Below are 25,539 nucleotides of genomic sequence, written 5' to 3'. Positions count from 1 at the left end.
TGGTTCCATTAATTCTTTGTTTTTTTTGTTTTTTGTTTTTTTTTTTTTTTTTAGAAATTATAGATTCGTTTTTTCACTTTTTGTGATTTTCATTTCAATATTTTGACTTTTCATCTTTATTACTCCTCAGTACAACTTTATGTAATTTTAGCTTCCACCATTATGAATTTTATTTATTTTAAAGAGGGGCTCAATAATAATGATAGAAATTAGTGATACTTGAAAGTGTGATTTCTATCTTCAAATTTTAATTTTTAAATAGTGTTTATCAAATTTAGTAACACATGAATTATACTCTGTATGGGTGCATTGTGTGGGGCTATGTGATGAATCCAAATCATCTTCCATATTTTGTATGCTAAGTAGCTAACCTAGACTTTTTTCTCAAGTTTTCTAGAGTTTAGATTCGATTATCATATTTTTATCAATACTGTATGTGGGAAAACAAATAAACATGTAAACACAAAAGAAGCTCTCTAGGGAGTAAGAGATTGATGACAATCCAAAATCATTCTATATGAAATGTTATCTCGCTTGTATGCTTGTGTACGGTTTTAGATTTTTATTGATATCGTGTCATCACATGCATTTCATTTCTAGGGCCTTGAAAAGAGATAACAACTAAATATTAAATCAAAGAAAAAATAACATTTATCATAACGTATGTGTATTTAATGCAGCCTGTGAGCTTATGATTGCATACATAAAAATAAAAAAGGAAAAATGATAAATTACTTTAAAAATGGTCGAATTAACATAATTATTCATAACGTACGTTATACTACTTGTTTCATCTACTACATATATGTTTTTATCCATGTATGGTGAGCAATTGAGCATGGTATGAGAGGAAGGAGGTTCACAAGAGAAATAGAGGTAAATCTATTGAAATCGTGAAATTGGTCATGTATCACCAATAAATTGAGATGGGTCCAAATGGTTGCCGACAATCATAGTTCAAAGAAAACAACCGTGATAATGAGACTCAAGCCCTTTTGTCCTTATACTATAAAATGTTTGGGCTTACAAATTTTTGACATAAGGTTTTTGTCTCTAATTTTGAAATCACAAACTCCTAAATAAGGAGAGTACAACGTAAATTTTGTTTGTGATTATTAAATTTTGACACAAGGTTTTCCCTACAAAAGATTTACACATTATACACCACTCAAGTATTTTAATACTTACATACAAGCTATAGAGTGAAAACAATTTAACTTAATGACTTGATTAGTGGTGGTACTCAAGAGCTAGATGTCACCCATGTTAGCGGGGCTGGTCAAGCAGGAGACCCGTTCTAATGACTCCTGATTTGGTAGGTGGTGGGATAAAATTCATACCCGCTATAGATGATAGGACGGGGATGGATTTATCTATGCCTTGCCCTACCCCACTTCATACCTATCCTTATCCACATCCATATATTTTTGAAAATTATATATATATTAATTAAACTAAAGTAGTAGGGAGTAATAAATAAAATACTTTGTAATAGACTTATCATACAATAAAAGGAAAAATAATGTGTAATATTAAGGGCATGTTCTCATACGTTGAAATTCGGTTCAGTTCAGCTCATGTGTAATAATATTACTAATGATATAAAGCCAATTTTCATTCTTTTAAGCTGTTATTACAACGACGATAATAATAATAATAATAATAATAATCAATAAATAATAATAACAATAATAATAATCAATAAATAATAACAATAATAATAATAATCAATAAATAATTATAATAATAATAATCAATAAGTAGTAGTAGTAGTAGTAGTAGTAGTAGTAGTAGTAGTAGTAGTAGTAGTAGTAGTAGTAGTAGTAGTAGTAGTAGTAGTAGTAGCAGTAGCAGTAGCAGTAGCAGTAGCAGTAGCAGTAGCAGCAGCAGCAGCAGCAGCAGCAGGAGCAGCAGCAGCAGCAGCAGCAGCAGCAGCAGCAGCAGCAGCAGTAGCAGTAGCAGTAGCAGCAGCAGTAGCAGTAGTAGTAGAGTTCAGCTCAGCTCAGTTCAGTTCAGCTCAATTCAGTTCAGTTCAGTTCAGCTCAATTCAGTTCAGTTCAGTTCAGCTCAATTCAGTTCAGTTCAGTTCAGTTAAGCTCAATTCAGTTCAGTTCAGTTCAGTTCAGCTGAGTTCGGTCAATGAGAACAAGCCCTAATACTTATTAGGTGATTTTTTTATTGCAATTTATATTATATTTTTTGTAGTATTGTTGCAGTTCGGAGGTGTGAATTAGGTGGGTGAGGATATCTAAGTCGGAGGTGGGGCAGGGATGAGTTTGGAATTGTACTTGCCGAGGTGGGGATGAATTTGGAATTGTATTCATTGGGGCGGGAATGGGATGATTTTTGGACCCACCATGCGGATGAGAATAGGGATGAGGAGAGATTGTTATATACACCTGAGTGCGTGCATGGTGCACCCAAGGGTATTTGTTTGCTCATTAGATGATAAAATGAGCAATAATCATCGAAATGAGCAAACAATACCCATGGGTACTTCTAGGGGATGAGAATGTTAGGGTGGGGAAGAGAAGGTCAACATCCGCCTCGTTTCATTGACATCCCTAGCCGAGTTCAAATTCCATTTATCATTGTGACTCTAAAAAAAATAAGGAAAAGAAGTAATGGAAGGGTGTAGGTAGACTTGCCTAAACAAGCCATTCAATTAAAAGTCCAATACAATCCATCCTCGAAGTTCATATAAGCCCAAATCATAGTTGTTAAATGAATGTAGTCTAAAATCGTCCGTGGGTCACACAGGTCAAAAGCCTACAAGTCAAAGGCCCAAATGTTTATGGCCCATCCGCCCAAAACAGTCAAAATGTAATTTCAAGAAAAAAAACTCAGACCTGGAATTAAAAGATGATTTCACAAAAGATGAAGTTGAGATAAAAAAAAAAAAAAGTTACATATAAAAGTTTGTATATATTAAATAGATTAAAATCTCGTACAATGCACGGTTGATAATTATTTTTGACAATTAAATATTTAAAAATATTTCATTTGGGTATCTATGAAATATGATTGTCAAATTGGAAAGAAAATATCATAAGTATAAATAATTTACTTATTGATTTTGCAAGAAAAAAAAAGCGTAAAAGGCGGAAAAAAAATTTCACAAGGTAATGACAATTGTCATGGAATGATTTGCTTTTAGGCCCCGTTCTTTAGAGTTGCCCTGCTATAAAATAATACTTAATATTGAATTATTATAATAATAAATAATATTTAATAGTAATAATAAATAATTAATTTTAAAAAAAAATAATAATAAATAATTAATATTTAATAATAATATTATTATTAAAAATTAATATTTAATAATAATATTAATTATATAAATAATAATTAATATTTAATAATAATAATAGTAATAATAATGATAATAACAGTAATAATAATAATGATAATAACAGTAATAATAATAATTATAATAATTGTAATAATTGATTTTTTATAATAAAAATTAATATTTAAAGATAATAACTAATATTTAAAGATAATACTATTTATTAATTTTAATAATAAGGAGGTTGTTGCGTTGCTGAAGCGGATTCAGAGGTTCTCGACGACGCAAGACATAGGGGCTCGTGTTGCAGCTCATATATTCACTATGGTAGGCTTTGCTATTGCTAGAGGAGTGGGGGCCCAGATTGTATCTCGGCTTCCCACTAATTTATTGTAGGTTGTATGACTTTTGTTTTTGAGATATAATAATAATAATAATAATAATAATAATAATAATAATAATAATAATATAATATTAATAATAATAATCAATATAATAATAATAATTAATATTTTATAATAAAATTTAATGATTATAATAATAATGCGATAATAATAATAATAATAATAATAATAATAATAATAATAATAATAATAATAATAATAATCTGCTCTACTCTACCCATAAACTAAATAAAACAGGCCCTTAGTATATGTTAATAGATAGATAAATTGGAAAAGAACTAACACCTTTTAAAATTGAAGTAAAATATTTAATATTCCTTCATAATAATAGCTAGCTAGGAGATATAGTTATGTCGGCGGGCATATTAAACATGTCAAACAATAACTTGAAATTTTATAATCCAACTAGATTAAAAAATTAATCCTCTCTTCGCATGCTTAAACATCAATATCGCGAAAAGATTCTGTCCATTAGTCTATTGTATTCTATAAAAATGAAATATACTAGTATAATAAACTAATTATAAAATTTGATACGATCAACTTAAAATGGATCTGTGATGTCTGAAACTATATTTTTATCACTTATGGTTACAAAGCACGCCATTAATATTTTTGATCGTATAATCTCTTATCTTATCGCGATTAATGTTAAACTATTATTTATTGTATTATTTATAATATATAGGTTCTTCTCCTACGTACCAATGCAATATAATATACATAATCATTTGATATGATTTTAATTAGTGGTCTATATGTGTTAAATTGTGTAAAACCTCAAAGCTTGAATTACAATGATGATGGCCATAACCAATAAATAATACATCGTTTTCCTAACCCGATAGAATTAGGAAATAATCAAAAGATCCCAAAAAGATATTATGCTAGGCACAAAATATATACTAGGCATAAATTATGGAAACTAAATATATCCTAATAATTCCCAAAATATATCCTCCAATACCCCCCTCAAGTTGGAGCATGGGGATTGTAAATGCCCAAATTGGAAAGAAGATGATCAAACTGAGACTTCCCAAGCGCCTTAGTGAAAATATCTGCAAGTTGCTCCTTAGTGGAAACATAAGAAGGGGCAATTAAGCCCTCTGTAATAGCATCACGAACAATGTGACAATTAATCTCAATGTTTTCGATTTCTTCAACGAAAAATTGAATATGAGAGTGAAGTATCGAGTAAGAAATAAGAAATGGGAGGGAAAAGGGGAGGGAAGGTATTATGTGGGGCCCACATGACGTCATAAGGTGGTTGAGAGTCAACGAGTCCTTTTGGTCTTTTAAAAAAAAGTTGGTAGTAATTTTTTAAAAAATTAATAGTAGGTGGCAATTGTTAAAATGGAAACAGTTCTAGGTGGTAATTGTCAAAATTTTCATTATATTATATTATAATGATGTGTATACCTCATATGATTTTCAGAATTAAACTTACTCTTAAGTGCTATAATAATTTATTGTGTACTATAAATGTTTGGATCTACCCTATCTTCTTGACCAAATAACACCAACAAATGAAATAAAATAACCCTTCATACTCAATCTTTGATCTTATTATTTGTCCTAGGGAACAATGGAGTCTCTACAATATAATGCTTGTGTATCATCACATAGCTTCGCGTCTTGCACGAAAGATGACCACGACTATGGTGAAATCGGAATCGTCGAAACTCCCCATCTTATTAGTTTTGAGGTTGCTTCTAAGAGACTCAAAAGTAGCAGCTGGAATTTTTCCATATCGGATGCTTTACGTTCTCCAGCGGTGAAGGATGATAATGTTCCTAAAGAGAACGAAAGTCGTGGGTGTAACAAGAGGACTACTAGATCAATGGATTCAAGATCTAAATTGAATCTTCAATACCATGTTATTGCAGAGCGACGCAGAAGAGACATACTTAGTCAAAGATTAATTGCTCTCTCTGCCCTCATTCCTTGTCTTAAAAAGGTAACAAATTTGACCTCATCTATCTAAAGTAGAATGACTAGAATCACCCTACTTTATCGTTTCTTTTAGGCATATTTGCTACTTGAAACTCATAACTTTGATCATTAATAAATCTTTTGCTATTCATTTACGAAAATTGTTATTTTGAAAATAGACACCGAGAAATATCCAACTATAGTATTGACATATCATATATATCAATATATATTAATGAATGCCAGCTAGTTTTAGATTGTTTTTAATTTGTTAATTAATTTATAGATAAACAAAGTATCGGTGCTTGAAGAAGCAGTAAAATATGTGGAACACCTCCAAGAACGCGTTAAAAAGCTAGAAGAGAAAGTGAAACAGCAAAATGTTGAATCAAAGGTGTTTCGGATGAAAACAATCGAATCTCGGAAGATCCTTTTATCTTGAGGGAACTTGGTCTCGGTCCGAACGACGCAGGAGCCGAGGGTTTCCTGCACAACAAATACACGTAAACTAGCCTCGGGGGGGACGCCGAGGAAGGCCCCTCCGATGCTTAAGTCAGTATATTAGAGAGAGAAAGCTGTGCAAGAGTTTAGTTGCTTGAGGCTTTATTGTCTTACCAAGAATTGACCAAATTGTTGGCTTTTATACCTTGGCTAATGAAGGAGGCGGATTGGGCCCGGAAGTCAGTTGGGCTGGGCCAAGCTGATTGGGCCGTTGACTGACCTTGACATGGCTTTGAGGATGTTGATTTTTGACTTTAGCACATTTGGAGAGTTGAACCTTAACCTTGGGCTTTTAATTGGATCATTCAGTGACCAGGCCCAATTGGACTAAATTGGACCCAAACAACTTGCCCCCCAGACCCGATTTGGAAGGATGACGGGTCGGGTTTGATTTAATCAGAAAAGGAGGGAAGTGAATGATTTGTTAATCCAAAAATGTGAATTTAAACCGTAATTAACCCATGATTAATGAGATAACAACAGTTAATGTGGATAATTGCGGAAGTTGGACGGGTAGTGGGCGATTTAACTGCAAGGTCGTGTGTTTAACGGTTACTTAGTGGGGTGCTTGAGAGAAATTGAAACGCAGACTCCTTGAATTCCCATTTCTGGAGATATAAATAGAGGCGCGTCTTCTCTCCCCACTCATTCATCAACACAAACCCAGAATTCTCAAGAACGCTCAAGAGCCCGCATCAAAACTTCGCAAATTCCCCGAGCATTAAGCTTAGAAGCTGAGACTTGTCACTACCAATTCGTAAATCGGCGACTTTTGCTTCAGATCAAGGTAAATTCCTTTGATTTTATTTCATTTTTCTTCGACTTTGCACTCTTTCCCCTTTTTCGACTTTTTCCTTCGAAATTCGTCAATGGTGAGGGGAGTTAGAGGTGGAGCCCGTGCTCCAAGAAGAGCAAGGCTAATCCCCGATCCCAGGGACAGGATTGGGACCTGGAATGGACGAAGGACAGAGTCTGACCCTGCTGAAGGGGTTAGGGCGACTCCCATTTCTTCGGCTCCTCCTCAGAGGGCTGAGGGGGTGAGCGCTTCAGGACGGGATGATGAAGTTCCCGCTGTCCTTTGGGATATCCTCCCAGGGTTTTCAGAGTGGGAGGATGCCGAAGTAGCTTCGGCCATGATAAAGAACCGCCCCTACTCATGGTGGGTGGAGAATGCTGATCAGTACCGGTTTGCCGAGCAAATTGAGTTGCATTACGGCATCCTTGAAGCCGATGGGTATTGGTGCCGAATGCCCACGGCCTCCGATAGAATCCACCGTCCACCCCCGGGGTATGTGGGGGTGTACACAAGACAACTCCAGTACGGGCTGAGGTTCCCTTTGGACGTATTCGTCCGAGACTTGCTGATCCATTACAACATTTCCCTGTGCCAGCTGACCCCCACCAGCATCCGAAGGGTAATGACGTACTTATGGGTCTGCAAATTCTTCAGGTACGTGCCGAACCTGCATTGCTTCAAAAGGCTCCATCGGCTAGTGCCAAACATTCAAAGTGGGCACGGATGCCATGGCTCTGGGTGGTATCGGATTGAGTCTCGGCCCCCGTTCCTAACCATGTGGCCGAACGACTCTTCAGACAAGGACTGGAGAGGTCAATGGATTTGGGTTAGGGCACCCACGGAGCCGAGCCACCCTTACGTTTTCAGCGCTCCCCGGTATCTTGCCGAGCCGGATCCTGATATGGGAAGTTTAGGTCCTCCCGAAGATAGCGGGCCAGACCCGAACCTTAATCAGCAGAACATCTTCGGCAAGCTGCCGAACCGGGGAGGCAGCGGCCGAATGCAGCATATCCCGGAGACTTGGCTCCCCGATACGCACTATGTTTTCCAAGAGAATATGCTGGCAGCTGTCGGCCTCAGCCGAAAGTTTAGGGATGGTAATCTTCTTCGGCTGGGGCCGAGGCCTTTTAATTATCTCTTTTCTTCTTTCATTTTGCTTTCTTGTGATGTGCCGAACTAACTGAATTGACTTCTCCCCTTTTCTTTTTCAGAACGGGACGAGACCAACGTCGGCATTGATTACGCTCGCCTTGGCGTCAACCGAGAACGAGTCGTAACTGATCGGGCTCCCCCTATCACTGAACCAAGGCGCCGAGAGGTTCACCTAGACTCTTCCCACTTCCAAATTGAGGCTGTTGCTCTGTATCAGAGGCAGAAGCCTTGGTGGAAGAAGAGAGATCCCTTGTTTCAGCTGCTGGAAGAAGAAGCTGAAGCTGCCCGTACAGCCGAAGAGGTTGCACGGGTTATTGAAGCTTGTGAAGGTGGAGAAGGGTCCTCCAGAGTTGCTGAAGAAGCTGCGGCTAGGGCAGCTGAAGAAGACGAGGCTTTGCTGAAGACCTCGGTGAGCCTTTAGACTTAACTTTGTCTTTCTTCTTCTTTTTTTTTTTACTCACATTCTTCCCCCTGCCTGCCCTTTACAGTCTGAAGAGAGCAGCAGACACAGGGAAGGGAAAGCCCCTGTTCGTCCCGAAGACCAAGTACAAGAAGAGTCTTCAGACTCGGGTATGGACGAGCAGCCGCTTCAGAAGAGGCGCCGAAGAATGGCCATCATCGGCCCGCATGACTTTCAGCGGAGGCCGATGACCATCGGCGTTGAAATAAGGGAACCCGAGGAAGGCAATGGATCGCCGAGGGTTCCCCGGCCACCGCCTCAATCACCCCCAAGGGCCTCTCCGCCACCCCCCAAGATGGAGGTGGATCAGAGAACTCCCAAACCTAAGGGAGAGGTTCTGGAAGAAGCTCGAGAGAGTGCCGCCGAGGACAAGGATGGAGACGCCGTGATGCCCAGTGCTGAGGGTTTCACGGCGGACATTGCCAGAGAGGTTGGGGCCTTCGTCCTCACACCTGAAGAAGAAGAGGTCACAATAATTGACTCTTCTGAGAAGGAGGAGGACGTTGAGCCACCCAAAGCTAAAGAGGCTCCATCGTCATCCTTCCCTTCCTTCCAGACGCTGCAGTCTGGAGAAATGGGTTTCTCGGCCCCCCGAATTCCAGTCCCAGACCACATCTGGGACCTTATATGGGGTCAGAACCGAGAAGGTGCTGCAGCCTACTTCGGCGATTTTGCTGGCCTGTCCGAAGTAGATAGGGCAAGGATTTGGTCGCTGAAGGCCACTGCTGGGATGGGCGAATCCAGCAGATCAGTTCCTGACCCTGCCAGGTCCAACCAACTGCTGATGATGCAGGTAATTCTCCTTGCCTTGATTTCTTTCTGAACTCAACCTTTCAGCTATTATTTTTTACTTTTTTAACTTGTGCCCCTGTTTTCAGTTCGTGCACAATCAAACTCTCACTGTAGAGCTGATAGATTCCCTACAAGATAGGGTGGACGCTGCCGAGCACGATCAAAGGGTAGCCGAGGAAGAGCTAAAGCTTGCTAAGCTGAAGCAGGCAGCAGCTGAAGAGAAGCAGCAGAAGGCTGAGGAGTACGAGAAAAAGGCTGCTGAAGCCCTCCAGACCTTCTGCGACGCTATGGAGAAGGAAGTTTTTCCCCCACTGATGGAAGGGGAAAAATTCCTCCAAGAGCACCTGGGGGTGGACATCTCCAAGTTCAAGGCTGCTATCGAGAGCCGAATCCAAGAAGGAGCTGCTGCACAGGCTGAAGTGCAGCATCAGCTAGAATCTCTTGAAGCCAGCAGAATGGCTGCTGAAGAGATGCTCCAAGCTAGGGATGTCCAACTCTCAAGGGCTGCTGCTGCTGCTGAAGCTCAAAGAGCTAAGCTACAAGAGGCTGAGGATCAGCTCACTGCCAAGAAGGAAGAAATGGTCCAAGTTCAGGCCGAGGCTTCCCAGGTTCAGCAAGAGTTTACCGAGCTGAAAGGCTCCTCCTCCAAGCTCGTCGATGAGCTGAAGAGATCCGAGGAAGACTTGGAGGAGACGAAGAAGAAGTTGGCCGATGCTGAGGCTCTACTCAAAGTCCGTATCTATACCCAAGAAGAGTATGAAATGGGTTTTAGAAACGGGTTCAGAGTGTGCCGAAGGGTCTGCCTTCATGCTGAGCCGAAGCTGGACTGGTCCAAATGTGCTGAATGGGTCCAAGATCCCGAAGACCCTCACATGAAGTATGCCACTCCAATCGAAGCTGAAATCCTTAAGGCTGAGGAAGCCGAGGAAGAAGCTGAGAGGATGGAGTTGGAGGCTGAGCAGAGGGAAAGGGAGGCTCGGCAGAGTGCAAAGCCTGCTTCTTCTGCTGCTGGAGCTGAGACCACCATTGGGCCCAATGAAGCTGATCAGTCTGATCCTCAGGCTGAAGCATAGGAACTCGGGCAGTCGTCTTCAGAATCTTGCGGTTCATCATGCGCTCAACTTTAGACTTGCCGCTTTCTGAATTTTTGCCTTTTGTTTTTTTTTGCTTCAGCTTGCCTTATCGTACAACAGCTTATTATATTTTTATTTTGCCTGTACGTATTTCGGCAGCTGTTACTTTCCGCTTGTGGGCGGCTGCCGACTATTTTTGTAATTCAACATTTTTATTTCAAAGAAGTTCACTTTCTCAGCTTTCTTGTGTATTTTTTTTTCTTCGCTTTACCAGTCTTCGCACTTTACTGCTTTCTTTGAATGATCTTTCAAATATTTGCTAAGTGCAGAACTTCGGCTAGCGAGAATCATTTCTGCTGAGACTTCTTTTTGCCGTTTGTACTCGGATGTTTTCAACTTGTGAAAAAACTGACATAAGTATCAAACTTCGGCTGAGCTGAAGGGTATTAGATCAGTTGTGCCATTTCTCTATTTCCCTCTGCCCCCCCAGAAATCTGAAGATGAGGTCTTCTGAATTCTGGAATGGCTGATAATTTTTCTCGGCTAAGCCGAGGATCTTTGAACACTTTGCTTTATTTTCTACATCTGTTTTTAAAGTACTGATTTCCCACCTGAGAGTTTTCACTCTAGAGATGGTACTCTTGTGACACTTTCTTCAATTCATCCAAGGGAACAACTATCCGAAACACCATGCCGGGGCAGCAGTTTATCTGAAGTACGAGGCATCATCATGCAATACTTCAGAGTTGCAACTACCACCCGGAACTGATTCATCCGAAGTACAAGGCATCACTATGCAATACTTCGGGGCTTTATCAGTTCCTATTTTTTAGGCTATGTTTCGGATAAGTCTATGGCCTTTTTGCCCAAAGGAACAGATTCTCCGAAGTACAAGGCATCACTATGCAATACTTCGGGCTTGTATCTTTTTTTGGCAGGTTTTACGGCTTGCCGAGGTACAAGGCATCATTATGCAATACCCCGGACAGCGCCGAATGAAACCTTGAATTTTTGAAAAACCGTAGAAAGCATAAAGACTTAAAGAATACACGCAATCTGAATGAATACTGGCTCGATGGCCTTTTTATAAACAAAATCAGTGTACTTACATAGATTGTACTATCCGAAGGATTTACACATAGTATTTTTTGAGCACATCGGCATTCCAATGGTTTTTCAGCTCGGTGCCATCCATTTGTTTGAGTCTGAAGGTACCGGGCTGAAGCTCTTGATAAATTTCATAAGGTCCCTCCCAAGATGCTGAGAGTTTGCCATGAATGCGACTTTTTTGAACAGCTGCAGCATTCCTCAAAACTAAATCCCCAACTCTGAGAGGTCGTTGATAGACTCTTCGGTTGTAGGACTTGCTCATTCTGAGCTTGTGTGCAGCCATCCTTTCTCGGGCTAGATCTCTAATCTCGTCAAGGAAGTCGAGGGACTCTTTCATGAGCTGCTCATTTTCCTCGGCTGAGAAGAGATTCACTCGTAGGCTTTCTGAGCCCACTTCCACTGGAAGCACTGCTTCGGATCCATACACCAGCTGAAAAGGTGAATGCCCCGTTGCCTCCTTCTCGGTTGTCCGGAGTGACCAGAGGGTTCCCGGAAGTTCCTCTACCCACTTGGACTTTTGATCCTCTACTCTTTTTCTGAGAGCGTTAAGGATCTGTTTATTTGCGGCTTCGGCTTGGCCATTACTCTGAGGGTGGCAAACCGCGGAGTAAGCCAATTTTATCCCGAATTGATCAGTGTATCGGCGCAAGGGCAGGTTGTCAAACTGTCTGCCGTGGTCGAACACAAAAACTTTTGGGATGCCGAACCGAGTTATTATGTTCTGCCAGATGAACTGTCTGACAGTTTGCTCAGATATGCTTGAAGCAGCTTCCGCTTCGATCCATTTGCTGAAATAGTCGATTCCGACTATCAGCCACTTTCTTTTGTATGGGGCCTCGGGAAAGGGTCCCAGAATATCCAACCCCCATTGTGCAAATGGAAGAGGATTAAGAATTGGCTGGAGATCTAGGCATGGCCGATGGATTACCGGTGCAAATTTTTGGCATTTCTCGCATTTTCTGACCATGTTCTTTGCATCCGAGATCATTGTAGGCCAAAAATACCCTGCCCTGAGAGCTTTGTGGGCTAAGGTTCTCCCTCCTATGTGGTTTCCGCAGATGCCGAGGTGAATCTCTCGGAGAATATAGTCGGCATCCGTTGGACCCACGCATTTCAACAATGGAGCGGAGAAGGATTTTCTGAGGAGTTGGCCGCCGAAGACGAGGAATCGTGAACTGATCCGCTTTATCTTGGAGGCCGAATTCCTATCCTCGGGGAGCTCGTCCCTGAGTTTATAAGCCAGGATGTCATCCATCCAGCTCGGCTCGAGTGCAGCGCAGCAGATTGATATTGCTTCGGCTACACTCTTTTCTCGGCGCACCTCCACATAGACAGAACGGCTTAACTCAGTCAGAGTTGAGCTTGCAAGTTTGGAGAGTGCGTCCGCTTGAGCATTTTGACCCCTTGGGATCAGCTCTACTTCGAAAGATCTCAGCTTCGCAATTGTCGATTTGATCCTTGTGAGGTAAGCTGCCATTGAAGGCTCTTTAGCCTCATACTCCCCCCGGATCTGATTGGCGACCAGCTGAGAATCTGTCTTGAGGTAGACATGCTCGGCTTCCAACGATATGCACAGGTCTAAGCCAGCAATGGCTGCTTCATATTCGGCCTCGTTGTTAGAGGCTTTGAATGAAAATTTTAGTGCATACTCGAAGGTTTTGCCTTCGGGAGAGGTGATGACGACCCCTGCCCCCGAACCGTTCACGGTGGAGGACCCATCCGTGAAGACGGTCCAGATTTTCCTCCTTGCATCCAGAGTCTCCTGATAGGAGCACTCGGCCAAGAAGTCTGCCAAGGCTTGCGCCTTGATGGCTGTTCTCGGCTGATAACCGATACTGAACTCGGTGAGCTCGAAAGCCCACTTTGCTAGTCTACCGGATTTTTCAACCTTGCCGAGGACTTTCTCTAACGGCTGATCAGTTAGAACCGCTATTTGATGAGAATCAAAATAGGGTCGCAACTTCCGAGCAGCCACCACCACTGCATAAGCCACTTTTTCTAACAATGGGTAGCGCGTCTCGGCATCCGTCAGGGTGTGGCTGACGAAATAGATCGGCTGTTGAACTTTTTCTTCTTCCCTTAGCAGCACCGCGCTTACCGTGGCTGGACTGACCGCAACGTATAAGTATAGGATGTCTCCTACGACTGGCCTTGCCAGTGTTGGGAGTTGAGCCAGGTGTTCACGGAGCTGCTGAAAGGCTGACTTTTGTTCGTCTCCCCATTCAATGCCTTTTGAATTTTGGAGCTTCAGCGCCTTGAAGAAAGGGAGCCCTTTGTCTGAGGCTCGTGAGATGAACCTGGACAAGGCAGCCATTCTCCCGGCTAGACGCTGAATATCCCTTTTTGTCTTCGGCTCGGGGAGGTCTAAAGCAGCTTGTACTTTGGCGGGGTTTGCATCAATCCCCCTCTTGCTGACCATGAAGCCGAGGAACTTGCCTGACTTCACGCCGAAGACACATTTCTTCGGATTCAGCTTCATTTTGTATTTTCTGAGGGTGGCGAAGGTTTCGGCTAGGTCCGTGACATGATCTTTTTCTTTTATGCTTTTGACGATTGAGTCGTCAACATAAACCTCCATGTTTCGGCCTTTTTGCTCGGCGAAAACCTGATCAACCAACCTCTGATATGTTGCCCCCGCATTTTTCAATCCGAAGGGCATCATTCTGTAATTGTACAACCCGGAACTTGTTATGAACGCTGTTTTAGCTCGGTCCTCGGGGTGCATGAAGATCTGATGGTATCCCGAGAATGCGTCCATGAAACTGAGCAGAGCATGCCCGCTTGTCGAGTCGACCAGTTGGTCGATCCTCGGCAGCGGATAGGAGTCCTTGGGACATGCCCTATTCAGGTCCGTGAAGTCAACGCACATCCTCCAGTTACCATTTGCCTTCTGAACCATTACAACATTGGCCAGCCACTCCGGATACTGACAGGGTTCAATGAACCCAGCATCTAGGAGCTTATCGACCTCAGCTGCGATGTTCTGGTTCTTTTCGGCGGAGTAGTTCCGCTTTTTCTGCTTAATGGGTCGACTGGAGGGGTCGACATTAAGCCTATGGGAGACGAAGTCCGGATCAATCCCGGGCATTTCTGCGGCTGAGAAGGCGAACACGTCTCCACTGGCCCGTAGGAGTTGGACGAGTGCCGCACGGGTGTTTGGCTCCAGTGACGACCCGATGCTAACACATCTGTTCGGATCTCCTACGGTCAGTTCTATTGACTCGGTCAGGTCATCCGTCTCCATGCTCTTAGAGTTGGATTCCTCGAATTCCGGCCTGCTATCAATATTAGCAGACTTTCCTGACCGCGGCTGGCCATCAGAGTCGTTCGGCTCTGAGGCGGAGTCAGCCTTTTGGCCCCCATCAGATTTCTCGTTGTCTGGGGCTTCATTAGCCGAAACGTCTGAGCCTCTCGGCTTTTTGGCGTTTCGGTCCCGGTGCTTTTCCTCCCCATCGCCACGGTCGCCTCGGCGAGACGTGGATGGCTTGAGGTGATTGCATCGGCGGGCTTCTTTTTGACTGCCCTTTATTTTCTCGGAGCGTCCCTCGTCTGAAACGTATATCATGATTTGATGATACGTGGAGACGACTCCTTGAATGCCGTGAATGAGGGGTCTCCCCATGATCACGTTGTATGCAGATGGAGCATCTACGACCAAAAATTCGGCCATGATATTCCTAGCTGCTCGGCCTTCGCCGATGGTGACAGGAAGTGTAATCTTCCCGTCAGGATACGAGGAAGAGCCGTTGAATCCAGACACCGGGTAGGGTGCGGGGGCCAGGTGCTCGGCTCCCATCCTCAGCTGGTCGAACGCTCCTCGGAAGAGGATGTTCGCCCCGCTACCGCCGTCGACGAGGGTCCGCCAGACGTTGCGGTTGGCGATGCCCAGAATGATTACTAGTGGGTCATCGTGGGGGTATACCACCCCCTCACAGTCTTCGGCTGTGAACAGGATGTTCGGCGCCGGTGACTGGGACTGCCGAAGCTCAGCCTGATGAATCTGATGGGTTAGACCCCTCAGTTGGCGTTTGGCTGTGCCTCGCGAGATTCCCCCGGAAATAACCAGGATGTCGAGGGACTCCTTGCCCTGAGGTCCCTTATCCTTCTTCCGAGCGAAGTTGAGGTCCTGCCGAGAATCTTTTTCAGCTTTTTTCTCCTCGCGCCTGTCCGCGAGGTATTGGCTCAGGTACCCCTTGCGGACCAGATCCTCAATCTGGTCCTTCAGCTGGACGCAGTCCTCGGTGCGATGTCCGGGTGAGTCATGGAACTCGCACCACTGGTCCTTTCCCCTCGTCTGATGCCAGGGAGGCAACGGACGAGGTTTTTTGAATCTCCCCTCGTCCTTCGTCGTGCTGAAAATCTTAGCACGGGGAAGGGAGAGTGGAGTGTATGAATCGTACCTTCCCGTGTAGGGAAAGTGTCTTTCCTTCTTCGGCTCGGCAGCAGAGGACGGTTCTGAGGCCTTAGCCTTCCCTTTCCTCTGCGCCGAGACTTCGGGCTGCTGCCCTTTCGGCTTGTCAATTCTCGGACGAGACTGAGACCTGGATCTGTTCCACTCCTCGGCTCGGATGAACCTATCCGATGCTTCCAAGGCTTCCTCCAGGGTCTGCGGGGGATGCATGACCATGAAGTCCAGGAACTTTCCAGCTTGGAGGCCGTTCCGTAGCGCGAACACGGCCAGGCCTTGATCCAGGCTTGTGATTCCGGATGACTCGTTGCTGAAGCGAGTCAGATAGTCGCGGAGGCTCTCGTCCTCCGCCTGCTGCAGACTCATTAGCTCTGCAGTGGTCTTCTCTCGGCGGTTGGCCGTAGAGAATTTGCTCTTGAACTTGTTGGAGAGGTCGTTCCAACCGGTTATGGAGCCTTCCTTGAGCCCTTTGGTGATCCAGGATTGGGCAACACCTTTGAGGGTCGTAGGAAAGTATTTACACCAGGTAGCCTCAGACCTCGGGTTCAGATACATGTGCCCCTCGTAAGAGGCAATGTGATCCTTAGGATCTGAGGTACCATCGTAAGTAATATGTGCCGGGATTTTGACCGTTGGCACATGCTCTTCCAGAATCCACTTCTGGAAGGGCGAGTTCGATGGAACCATGACCGCCTTCCCCTTGTACCCGGCCTCAGGGACCTCGCTCCCTCCTCTCTCAGAGGTGGAAGTGGTTTTCGTCCCCGGCTGAGACAAGGTTGGGTGGGGTCCGGTATCCTCTGGGAAGGTGAGGCGGCTATGCACACTCACCTCCCTCGAACCCAAGCGTTCGTGAACGCTTTGGCGGGCGAATTCCGGGTCCTTGTAGGGCCCCATGGAATTCTGAGCTTCAGAGTGGTCAGAGGGTTGAGGGTTCCTCCTCCTCTCCTTACTGGAGTTTCGGGTGTCCCCTCGCCACCTCTGGCCGAGTTGTCTATGTGGTGGAACTTGTCCACCATCATCCTGACCGATCCTCCTTTTCAGGTTTCTCGGCTGGTGATCATCAGGCATCTGGATTGGAGCCCCTTGAGCTTTAAGGAACTCCATGCAGATGGCCACTGCTCTGGCCACTTCCTCGGTGGAGGGTCCGGAGGGAGGAGTCTCCCGCGGATGTGACCTGGATTGCACGCTATGGCGCGGCGGGGAGTTCCTCGCACCTGAGCCACTCGGTCTCGGGGATGGCCCCGGCTGCCGAGTGTGGTGCGAGGTGTTCTCCTCCTGGAGGCTAGGACCTCTTGAGGCTTCCCTTTCCGGAGAAATGGGGGCCTCCGATTCGGAAGAGGCTTGCTCCGGGGAGGGATAAACCGGCTGGCGTTCCCTCACCGTGATCTGGCCTCCTCCCTTCTTAGCCTTCTTGGAACTCTTTCCACTCTTAGTCATGGCGACTGCCGGAGTGTTTGATGACTGACGCGAAATTTAGTAGCGCTCCCCACAGACGGCGCCAAATTGTTTCGGATGAAAACAATTTAATCTCGGAAGATCCTTTTATCTTGAGGGAACTTGGTCTCGGTCCGAACGACGCAGGAGCCGAGGGTTTCCTGCACAACAAATACACGTAAACTAGCCTCGGGGGGGACGCCGAGGAAGGCCCCTCCGATGCTTAAGTCAGTATATTAGAGAGAGAAAGCTGTGCAAGAGTTTAGTTGCTTGAGGCTTTTTTGTCTTACCAAGAATTGGCCAAATTGTTGGCTTTTATACCTTGGCTAATGAAGGAGGCGGATTGGGCCCGAAAGTCAGTTGGGCTGGGCCAAGCTGATTGGGCCGTTGACTGACCTTGACATGGCTTTGAGGATGTTTGATTTTTGACTTTAGCACATTTGGAGAGTTGAACCTTAACCTTGGGCTTTTAATTGGATCATTCAGTGACCAGGCCCAATTGGACTAAATTGGACCCAAACAACATGCTTAGAGACATGATCAAGGGCCGGAATAAGTCCATCTTCCACTTTTTCCCATGTTTTATTTACCAAAAATTGATTAAACTTAGGGTTACTAAGGAAAGACTGAGCCATCTTTCGATGGTATTGCCATACCTCAAAATCCGAGGTTGAGATCGAATCTCCAAGGACGTTCGAGCTTCTCACGAAACTCGGCCCCCTTGGGATAATTCCCAAAGTTCTTGCTCGTTATATGGTGAACATTGGCAGGATCGACGGTGGCTAGTACGTGCATGTTGGTGAACCAAAGGCCTTCAAAATGGAAAGTCATATGAGATTTTTCCATGACATCAATGAAAAGATAATGAATATTGTTTATATGTTTAAAGACTGGTGGAAGCATTCCAAAAAAAGGACAATTAGTTGGGAGCCCTTTTTGGTCATAAAAGAAGTAACAAATAAAAGAAAATAAGGAATAAGATGATCATGAAAAATTCAAAATAATACATTATTGTAGGCTAATTTAAAATGAATTAATGATGAGAAATATTATTATGAAACTTAGCTTATAGTGTTATTAGCAAGTAAGTATGATTTATGTCTTTAATATGGTTTATAAATATAATAAGTCCATTTATATAGAAAGAATTTTGAGAAAGCACTTAATTATATGAATTGATAGCTTTCATGTTCACCTAACTTAACCTAAGCTAGTAGCATATTACATAATTAATTAACTATGATATGGGTTTATCTTAATCCTGACAAACAGCAATGTACTATGTTTAAACAGTTCACATGTCAAATTAATGTAGATATGAATGCAATCCCTACACCGCTATATGGTTCAACCTTATCAAGAATTTATATAGCTTCGAATTTTATTTATCCTTAGCTTAGCAATGTATATTTTTGACCAATAGTATATATTTTTAATTGTCATTAATTAAAAGTATTAATATTTTTAAAATATGAATGGAGATGAATCTCGTTTATTTCATGTTTTGCTCACCAATAGAAATCAAATCATATTACACCAAGCAAGGTTTGGCTTGTTGAGCTTATATCCTACATATAGAGGTATGTGTCTCAAACATTATAGAGTAATTGGAAGTGTATGTACGATCATGGAGTTACACGTTCTCCCTATTTCCAAATGTTTGGCTTGTGATTATCAAAAACTAAAAAGCTATAAGGTTTGAGCTTTGATCAAGGTCCTTCCTAGTCCCTCATCTCCATCAGTTTTTTAATGTGAAACATGCTAAACTAGCTTTCATAACATGATAGTAATATACTACGTATTATGAAACTAGGGTTTATTAAATTATATAATTAATTAAATATTGGAAGACTATTCAGTAGCTACAAAGAAGAAATGCCAAATGTCGATCCAATGTCTTGTGGCCTGACTGCGAGATGGGCTTTAGTTATTAGTGATATGATATGATCTTAGAATTTTTTTTTTCCCTCTCTTTGTGCACATTGAGCAAGATTACTTTTCTACTTAAGATAATGAAATTGATGATGTAGTAATACGCTTTCAAAACTTGAAGACTCGTCAAGTTTAATTGTTATATTCCATCCTGTCCAAAAAAGAAAAAAAGTTTAATTGTTATATTTCTTTTTACATGTATGAGTACACTTGAATTATATTAGTTATATATCCTTATACGCCCTCCGTGTTTTAATAAGTGTTACAGCTTGACTAAATACGCAGGCTGAGACACAACTTTGACCATTAATTTATCTAATCATATATTAGTAAAATTATAGGAAAATTGATATTATAAAAGTATACATTATAACGAATCTAATGATGTATTATACAATAACATTTGTTTTTTATATATTAGTGAATTAATCAAGTCAAAACCACTATGTGAATAGTGAAAAAAGTCAAACTGTAACACTTATTAAAACACGAAGGGAGTAATTGGTATTTTGGATCATGCTATTTGATGTGAAAAATCTATCTAGTGATTCTGAACCTATCATAAAAGATCTAAAAAAAAATAACGGGGTCATTGTTTAAAGCCTTGAATAGGGGTGATATTTGATGTATTTTGGAATAATATAGGTTTGACAAATACAATTGTTAAGTAATTTTGAATCTTGATATTAAGAACATTATTTTACAATTGTTATGCGGCACGTAAATGTGTCTTAATTTTGTTTTTTTTTTTTAAGATTTAAAGCCTTGATCGATAAAAGGGTTCCAGAAGGTACAGCCGGTGCCCTACCATTGGTAAAAATCCTGGCTCCGCCACTGTTTTAATTGTCCTTGGTTTGTCTAAAAATATCATTTAAAACATTCTTTTTATTGGAAAAAACCTTTTAAATTTTTTTTGGCAATCTAAAACCTGATTCTAAATTTTTTTTGTTGAAGACAACCAAAAACTCTAATTATCCTCTAATTTTTCCTAATTACCCTTTAACTCTCAATTAATTAATTATATTAATTAAAAAAAACATAAAACACCCTAACCTCCACCCCACCCACCCCCTCCCCTACAGCAGCCGCAGTGGCCAGAATAGGGGCGCCGCTCCTACCACTTGCCGTCAACCTCCCCCTTCCCTTACCCCGCGCCGGCGCCGATGCCGCCCCTACCCCGGGTTCGCCGGTAAATTTCACCCTCCAAAAGAAATCACACAAACAAATCACAAATTTTGCCGGCAAGTTATCAAAACAAATCGCACAAACTTCGGACCCTTTGAATCTCAATTTCGGTTCTAGAATCCCAGATGACGAATCCCTATTTCCTGAAATGGGTCGCCGTTGATTGGTGGCGGTGTCGGTGGCCACTCTATTGGGTGGAATTTATGGGTTAAGGTTTAGGAGGGTAATCGCGGCGAGTGTTTCCTAAATATACAAAATTTCCTAAAAAAATTATTTACAAAAATATATTACCTCCGTTTCATATTATTTGCAACGATTATACTTTTCAGTCACATTTTATATCAAATCGTTGCAAATAATATGAAACGGATGTAGTATTAAACTTGGCACAATTATTTTGGTATAGACGATGCAAATCTGTATATTAGTTTCTGAATGCAACTTCTGAGATGGATGGCGAACAAGTTTCAAAACTTTGAAGTGGTGATTGGTTAGTCTTTTGTACGTGTGAAGCCACCGCGTTGGTGGTTTGGTCAAATGGTCAGTTCACCAGTTTTGGCTAGTGAGTGGAGAGAAATACAGAGGCTAAGGTTTGGGATCTTGGACTTTAATTTCACCATCGGCTTAAATTTTTGGTTAAGTTGATATTTTAACAGGTTATCAGAACTATGTCAATTCTCCTTATAAACAGATTATCCTAAACTTTCTTTATACTTTTTTAATTTAAAAAAAAAAAAAAAAAAAAAAAAAAAAAAAAAAGGTAAGCATAACATATATGGACCTCTCGAAGCCTTCCATGCCGGATACGCAAATATAAGCCATGACAAATCTAGTGCCTTTGAGGGTCTGCAATTACTTTGTATGGAAAATATCGAATGTAGTCACCTTTTAAAGGTTTGCTTTCATGGAGATATATAATCTCTGGTTAGTTTCGTTCATATATCAGTTAAATGTACTCATCGATCGTGCTTGGCCTTTTGAGGATAGCCATAAATTTCAATAAATTTGTAAAACCATAATTTGGAAATTTGTTAAAGGAAAAAAACTTGATTTATGGTGACTATTTTATTGTAGAGACTAGAGGTAACCTACTCTGTATTATTTTATTATAGAAATATATGACCTCTAGTATTTTCGTTATTAATTAGTGTCATATGGAACGATTTTACATGAAACTAAATTGTTTTCGGATTTTAATGAACATGTTTGAACAATTTGAAAACATAATAAGGGTTTTTCTTTTTATGATTTCTTGTGTATTGGTATAATAATGAGTTTTTGGTTTTCTAATTCGTTTGTAAGAATGAATCATAGAGATGACACGCAAAATCAGATTTCACAATGAAGATGGGAATGCGGATGTTGATCTCTTCATCGCAATTCCTCTAATTTAAACCTTCACCCTTTGTACCTTATAGTAAGAATAGTGCGAGGCAGTCTATAAAACCTGCCTCACTAATCAACATTGTCCATAGTTCAATTTTTAAATTTATACTTAGATTTTAATTATAATGACACTACTATCTCTTTTTCAAATCTAATATATATAAATAAAGTAGGCATTTTTGGAGAGCATTCGGCAAGCCACGTAAGAAAAGGTATTGTTTCGACCAATAAGAAGAAAGATTTGTATTTTATTTTTGAATTAAAAAATTATGTCGCCACCTAGACAAAAGTAACGAATTAGATTTGATATATCTAAAATTTTAATGCCACGTAGATTATAATCCACGAATTAAATTATTTTAATGAAAAAAATAAAGTAAAAATATAGGAAAATATAAATTTATTAATTCAATACTACGAGTATAATCCAAAAAAAAATATACTAAGAAATATTTAAATGATAAACGCTTATAATAAAATTTGATACCTATCATTACAAGATAAATTTTGATAGTATTTATGATAAGAAATACAAATTGTTCGTTAATTATAATTAAATTAAAATTTGTAAATTAACACATCATATGACACAAACAAAATTTCGTATCAATAAAAAACCCCATCAAGCGAATTTTGTGTTAGATTTTGGTCATCAATGGCCGGGTAATTTTTAGATTAATTTTTGAAATCCTATGTTTAAATTAGTATTTCTAATTATTACTTACATTGTATTAATTTGGGATACTCAACGATTATAGGTTTATGTTTTATTTACTAAATGTTTTTTTACATGCAGATCTAACACATCATACGACACAAATAAAATTTTGTATCAATAAAAAACCCCATCAAGCGAATTTTGTGTTAGTAATTTTGTGTTAGTTTTAGGTTATCAATGTCCGGGTAATTTTTAAAATTTATGTTTAAATTTATATTTGTAATTATTAGTTACATTGTATTTATTTAGGATACTTAAAGATTATTTGTTTATGTAATGACATATGATTAGATGTTGTATACTTAATATATGGATGACTTTGGTTATTTTGGAGATGATGAAAAAATTCCAATGCATAGATTTTATTTTATATCGCAGCAATTTTTCATTTATTGGTCAGTTTGGCTAACATTGCACGGTTCAATTTATCCATTGATGTAGTAGGTTGGTTGTGGACGAAGTTGGTGATTCTATCGAAATAAAAGATATGGTTAAACAATGAATAATAATTTAGGATTTAAATTATTAAAAATTTATCATTTCACATTAAAGATTTCATATAACGGAAAAAATATCATATTTACAATTTATTTATATTTAATAAATTCATTATAAATTATAGTAAAAAAAAAATTATTAAACTTTTGTAATTTTGTCTGAAATTATTGAATACAATAAATTAAATAATTAAAAATCTTAGATGAAAAAACCGTGCATCGCACGGGCTTCCATCTAGTTCCTAATTAATAGCTGCATGTCCATGTAAGTTACATCTTTAGACAGTACAGTTGACACATAACACAAAAGTTGAAGATAATTATTTCAAACATGTCACAAATCACAATTCATTTAATTAATTATTTTCTTCATTGTTTGTTTTCACTGAAGCTGACAGACATCGACACGGCATGTGCCATTGCACAAACAAGCTAGGCCATCATCAAGGAGCTTCAAAAAAGTGATTTTAGGGACCTCCAAAATTTCTTAAAAAAATAAACACCAAACCTCATAAATATTTTGTCTCCAAATTTTTGTTTTAAGCCTTTTAAATAGACATTTCACATTCTTGTCAAAAAACAAATAAAAATAAAATAAAATAAAATAAAATAAAAGAAAGAAAGAAAAAAATTAGACATTTCACATTTGGCCTAGCAGTCTAGCATGAATCACATTTTAGATTTTAGAGTTATTTTTCAATTTTACATACTTGATTATTATATTTTCATAGTGTCACCATTTGTATTATTTAATTAGACAATCTTGCTAGGAAATAGCTTTTTCGACTTGTGAATTGTAGCATATATAAAAGCAACAGGATATGGTACGCCCATGCAAAGTAAATTTTGCATATATCCCAGCATGGGTGTATGTTTTTAATTCTTTTACTATTTAATGGTCAAAGTTATGCATTGACATGTGTGTCAGTTAAAATATTACGATTATTATGAAACAGAAAGAATATGTAACATATTTTACAATTTATATAATAATTATTATTGTTTTTTTTCCGATCAATGTACCATTGTGGTATATTTGTTTTGTGCTATACAGCAAACACGTTATTCACAGTTAGGACATCAACTTCTAGCAATCTTATCTCAATTATCTCATACTTTTGTTCATAATACCAAATATCAATTACCACCCAAATCAGCATCTATTGTACTTATAGTTCGTCATGCCTTCAATTTTAATTACCATTAAATTCCATAGTACTTACAACTACAACACTCCAAATTGGGAAGTATAGTGAGTCGTCTCCATCGTAGGTGATGGGGTAGTGCACTACCAATTTATTGATGTTGTACAAAGGAAATTGATAGTGCACAATGGATGATTAGCCTTAATTAATTAGTCGTACATTTGTAAAAGTGTGCCATTTAGTGACACAACTTTTGCTATCATGACCTCTTACGAAATAATTATTAATCAAAATGAGGTACGCTCAATGTGCTAGTGATGAAAACGAATTGAAGGATTTTGCGGGTCTTAGGCGGGGATTAGGTGGATGGTGGGGTGGGTGGGGAAGGTGGGGCTTAACTAGGTTTGTGGGTGTTGATTTCCAAGAGGGGGGTGGGGGTAGAGATGGTTTTAGATTTTGTACAGGCTGTGGCGGCCTAGCGGGGATAGGATAGATTTTGGACCCTCTATAAGGATGGGGATGGGGATGAAATTGTTAGGCAAGGAAGGGGATGAGGATGGGGATAGGAGGCCAACTTCCACCTCGCTCTACCCCATTGACATCTCTAATTCTTTGTTGATTTTATTAAATCACGGGATATATACCCTAATTTAATTGACACACAGTATATCTATATCTGCCGTTATACGATAGGAACATCAATGAAACTGATAGGCGCAATAATACAACTGTATATTGATTGGATTGTAAAGTTTGGAACTGTATCATATCATCCAGAGTGTTCTATGCTATGTCGTAGTAGTCTATGATGAGTCTATCCAACTTATTGGGCATGCAATTCAATATCCTTTCCAAGTTAATTAAAGTGTGTATAGAAATCAAATAGGCTGAAAAGTGGTTTTTTTTTTTTTTTTTTTTTCCTTCTTCTTCCTCCTTTTTTGATAAGGAAAAGTGGTGATTTTTCAAAATAAAATCCAATTATAATTCCCAATTCCTCTGTTTAATTTACAAAACTTTTTAACCAGACACCTCCTCTGACGTTAACCTCCAATTCTAAATAATACTGATATAAATAAGGATAAGTTTTATGATCTATGGTTACTTTTATACAACATTACTATATTAGTGATTTTTATAAGTAAAAAATAGGTAAATTTTATATTATATCAGGGAATTGTTGATTTAAAGGTAAATTTACTTTCGATGTACAATCTTTATTGTACAAACGATTTTTTTCATCTGCATTTGTTTTTCCCAAATTAAGCGTCACATATTGATTATAAAAAAAAAATAAAGTGTCATCTCGTGTCAAAAATAAAATACTC

General features: G+C 40.1%; 1 protein-coding gene across 1 annotated transcript; it reads left to right on the top strand.

Annotated features, from left to right (window-relative positions):
- Positions 1 to 5,278: 5,278 nt before the first annotated feature.
- LOC110703055 (transcription factor bHLH25-like) lies at positions 5,279 to 7,675 on the top strand. Its single transcript, XM_021880815.1, has 3 exons — positions 5,279 to 5,650; positions 5,912 to 6,019; positions 7,577 to 7,675. The coding sequence occupies exons 1-3, from the start codon at positions 5,279 to 5,281 to the stop codon at positions 7,673 to 7,675; spliced, it is 579 nt and encodes a 192-aa protein (XP_021736507.1).
- Positions 7,676 to 25,539: the final 17,864 nt, after the last annotated feature.

This window comes from Chenopodium quinoa, unplaced genomic scaffold (assembly GCF_001683475.1).
Source record: "Chenopodium quinoa cultivar QQ74 unplaced genomic scaffold, ASM168347v1, whole genome shotgun sequence".
NCBI classification, from domain to species: domain Eukaryota; kingdom Viridiplantae; phylum Streptophyta; class Magnoliopsida; order Caryophyllales; family Amaranthaceae; genus Chenopodium; species Chenopodium quinoa.
The sequence above is the reverse complement of the archived record's forward strand: the minus strand, read 5'-3'. Positions and strand labels throughout refer to the sequence as shown.

Bases quoted from the DNA above. Each gene is read 5' to 3' on its own strand.
- LOC110703055 (XM_021880815.1), top strand. From the start codon at position 5,279: ATGGAGTCTCTACAATATAATGCTTGTGTATCATCACATAGCTTCGCG. The intron at 5,651-5,911 runs GTAACAAATTTG...ATTAATTTATAG, and splicing joins TCATTCCTTGTCTTAAAAAG to ATAAACAAAGTATCGGTGCT. The intron at 6,020-7,576 runs GTGTTTCGGATG...CAAATTCTTCAG, and splicing joins AGCAAAATGTTGAATCAAAG to GTACGTGCCGAACCTGCATT.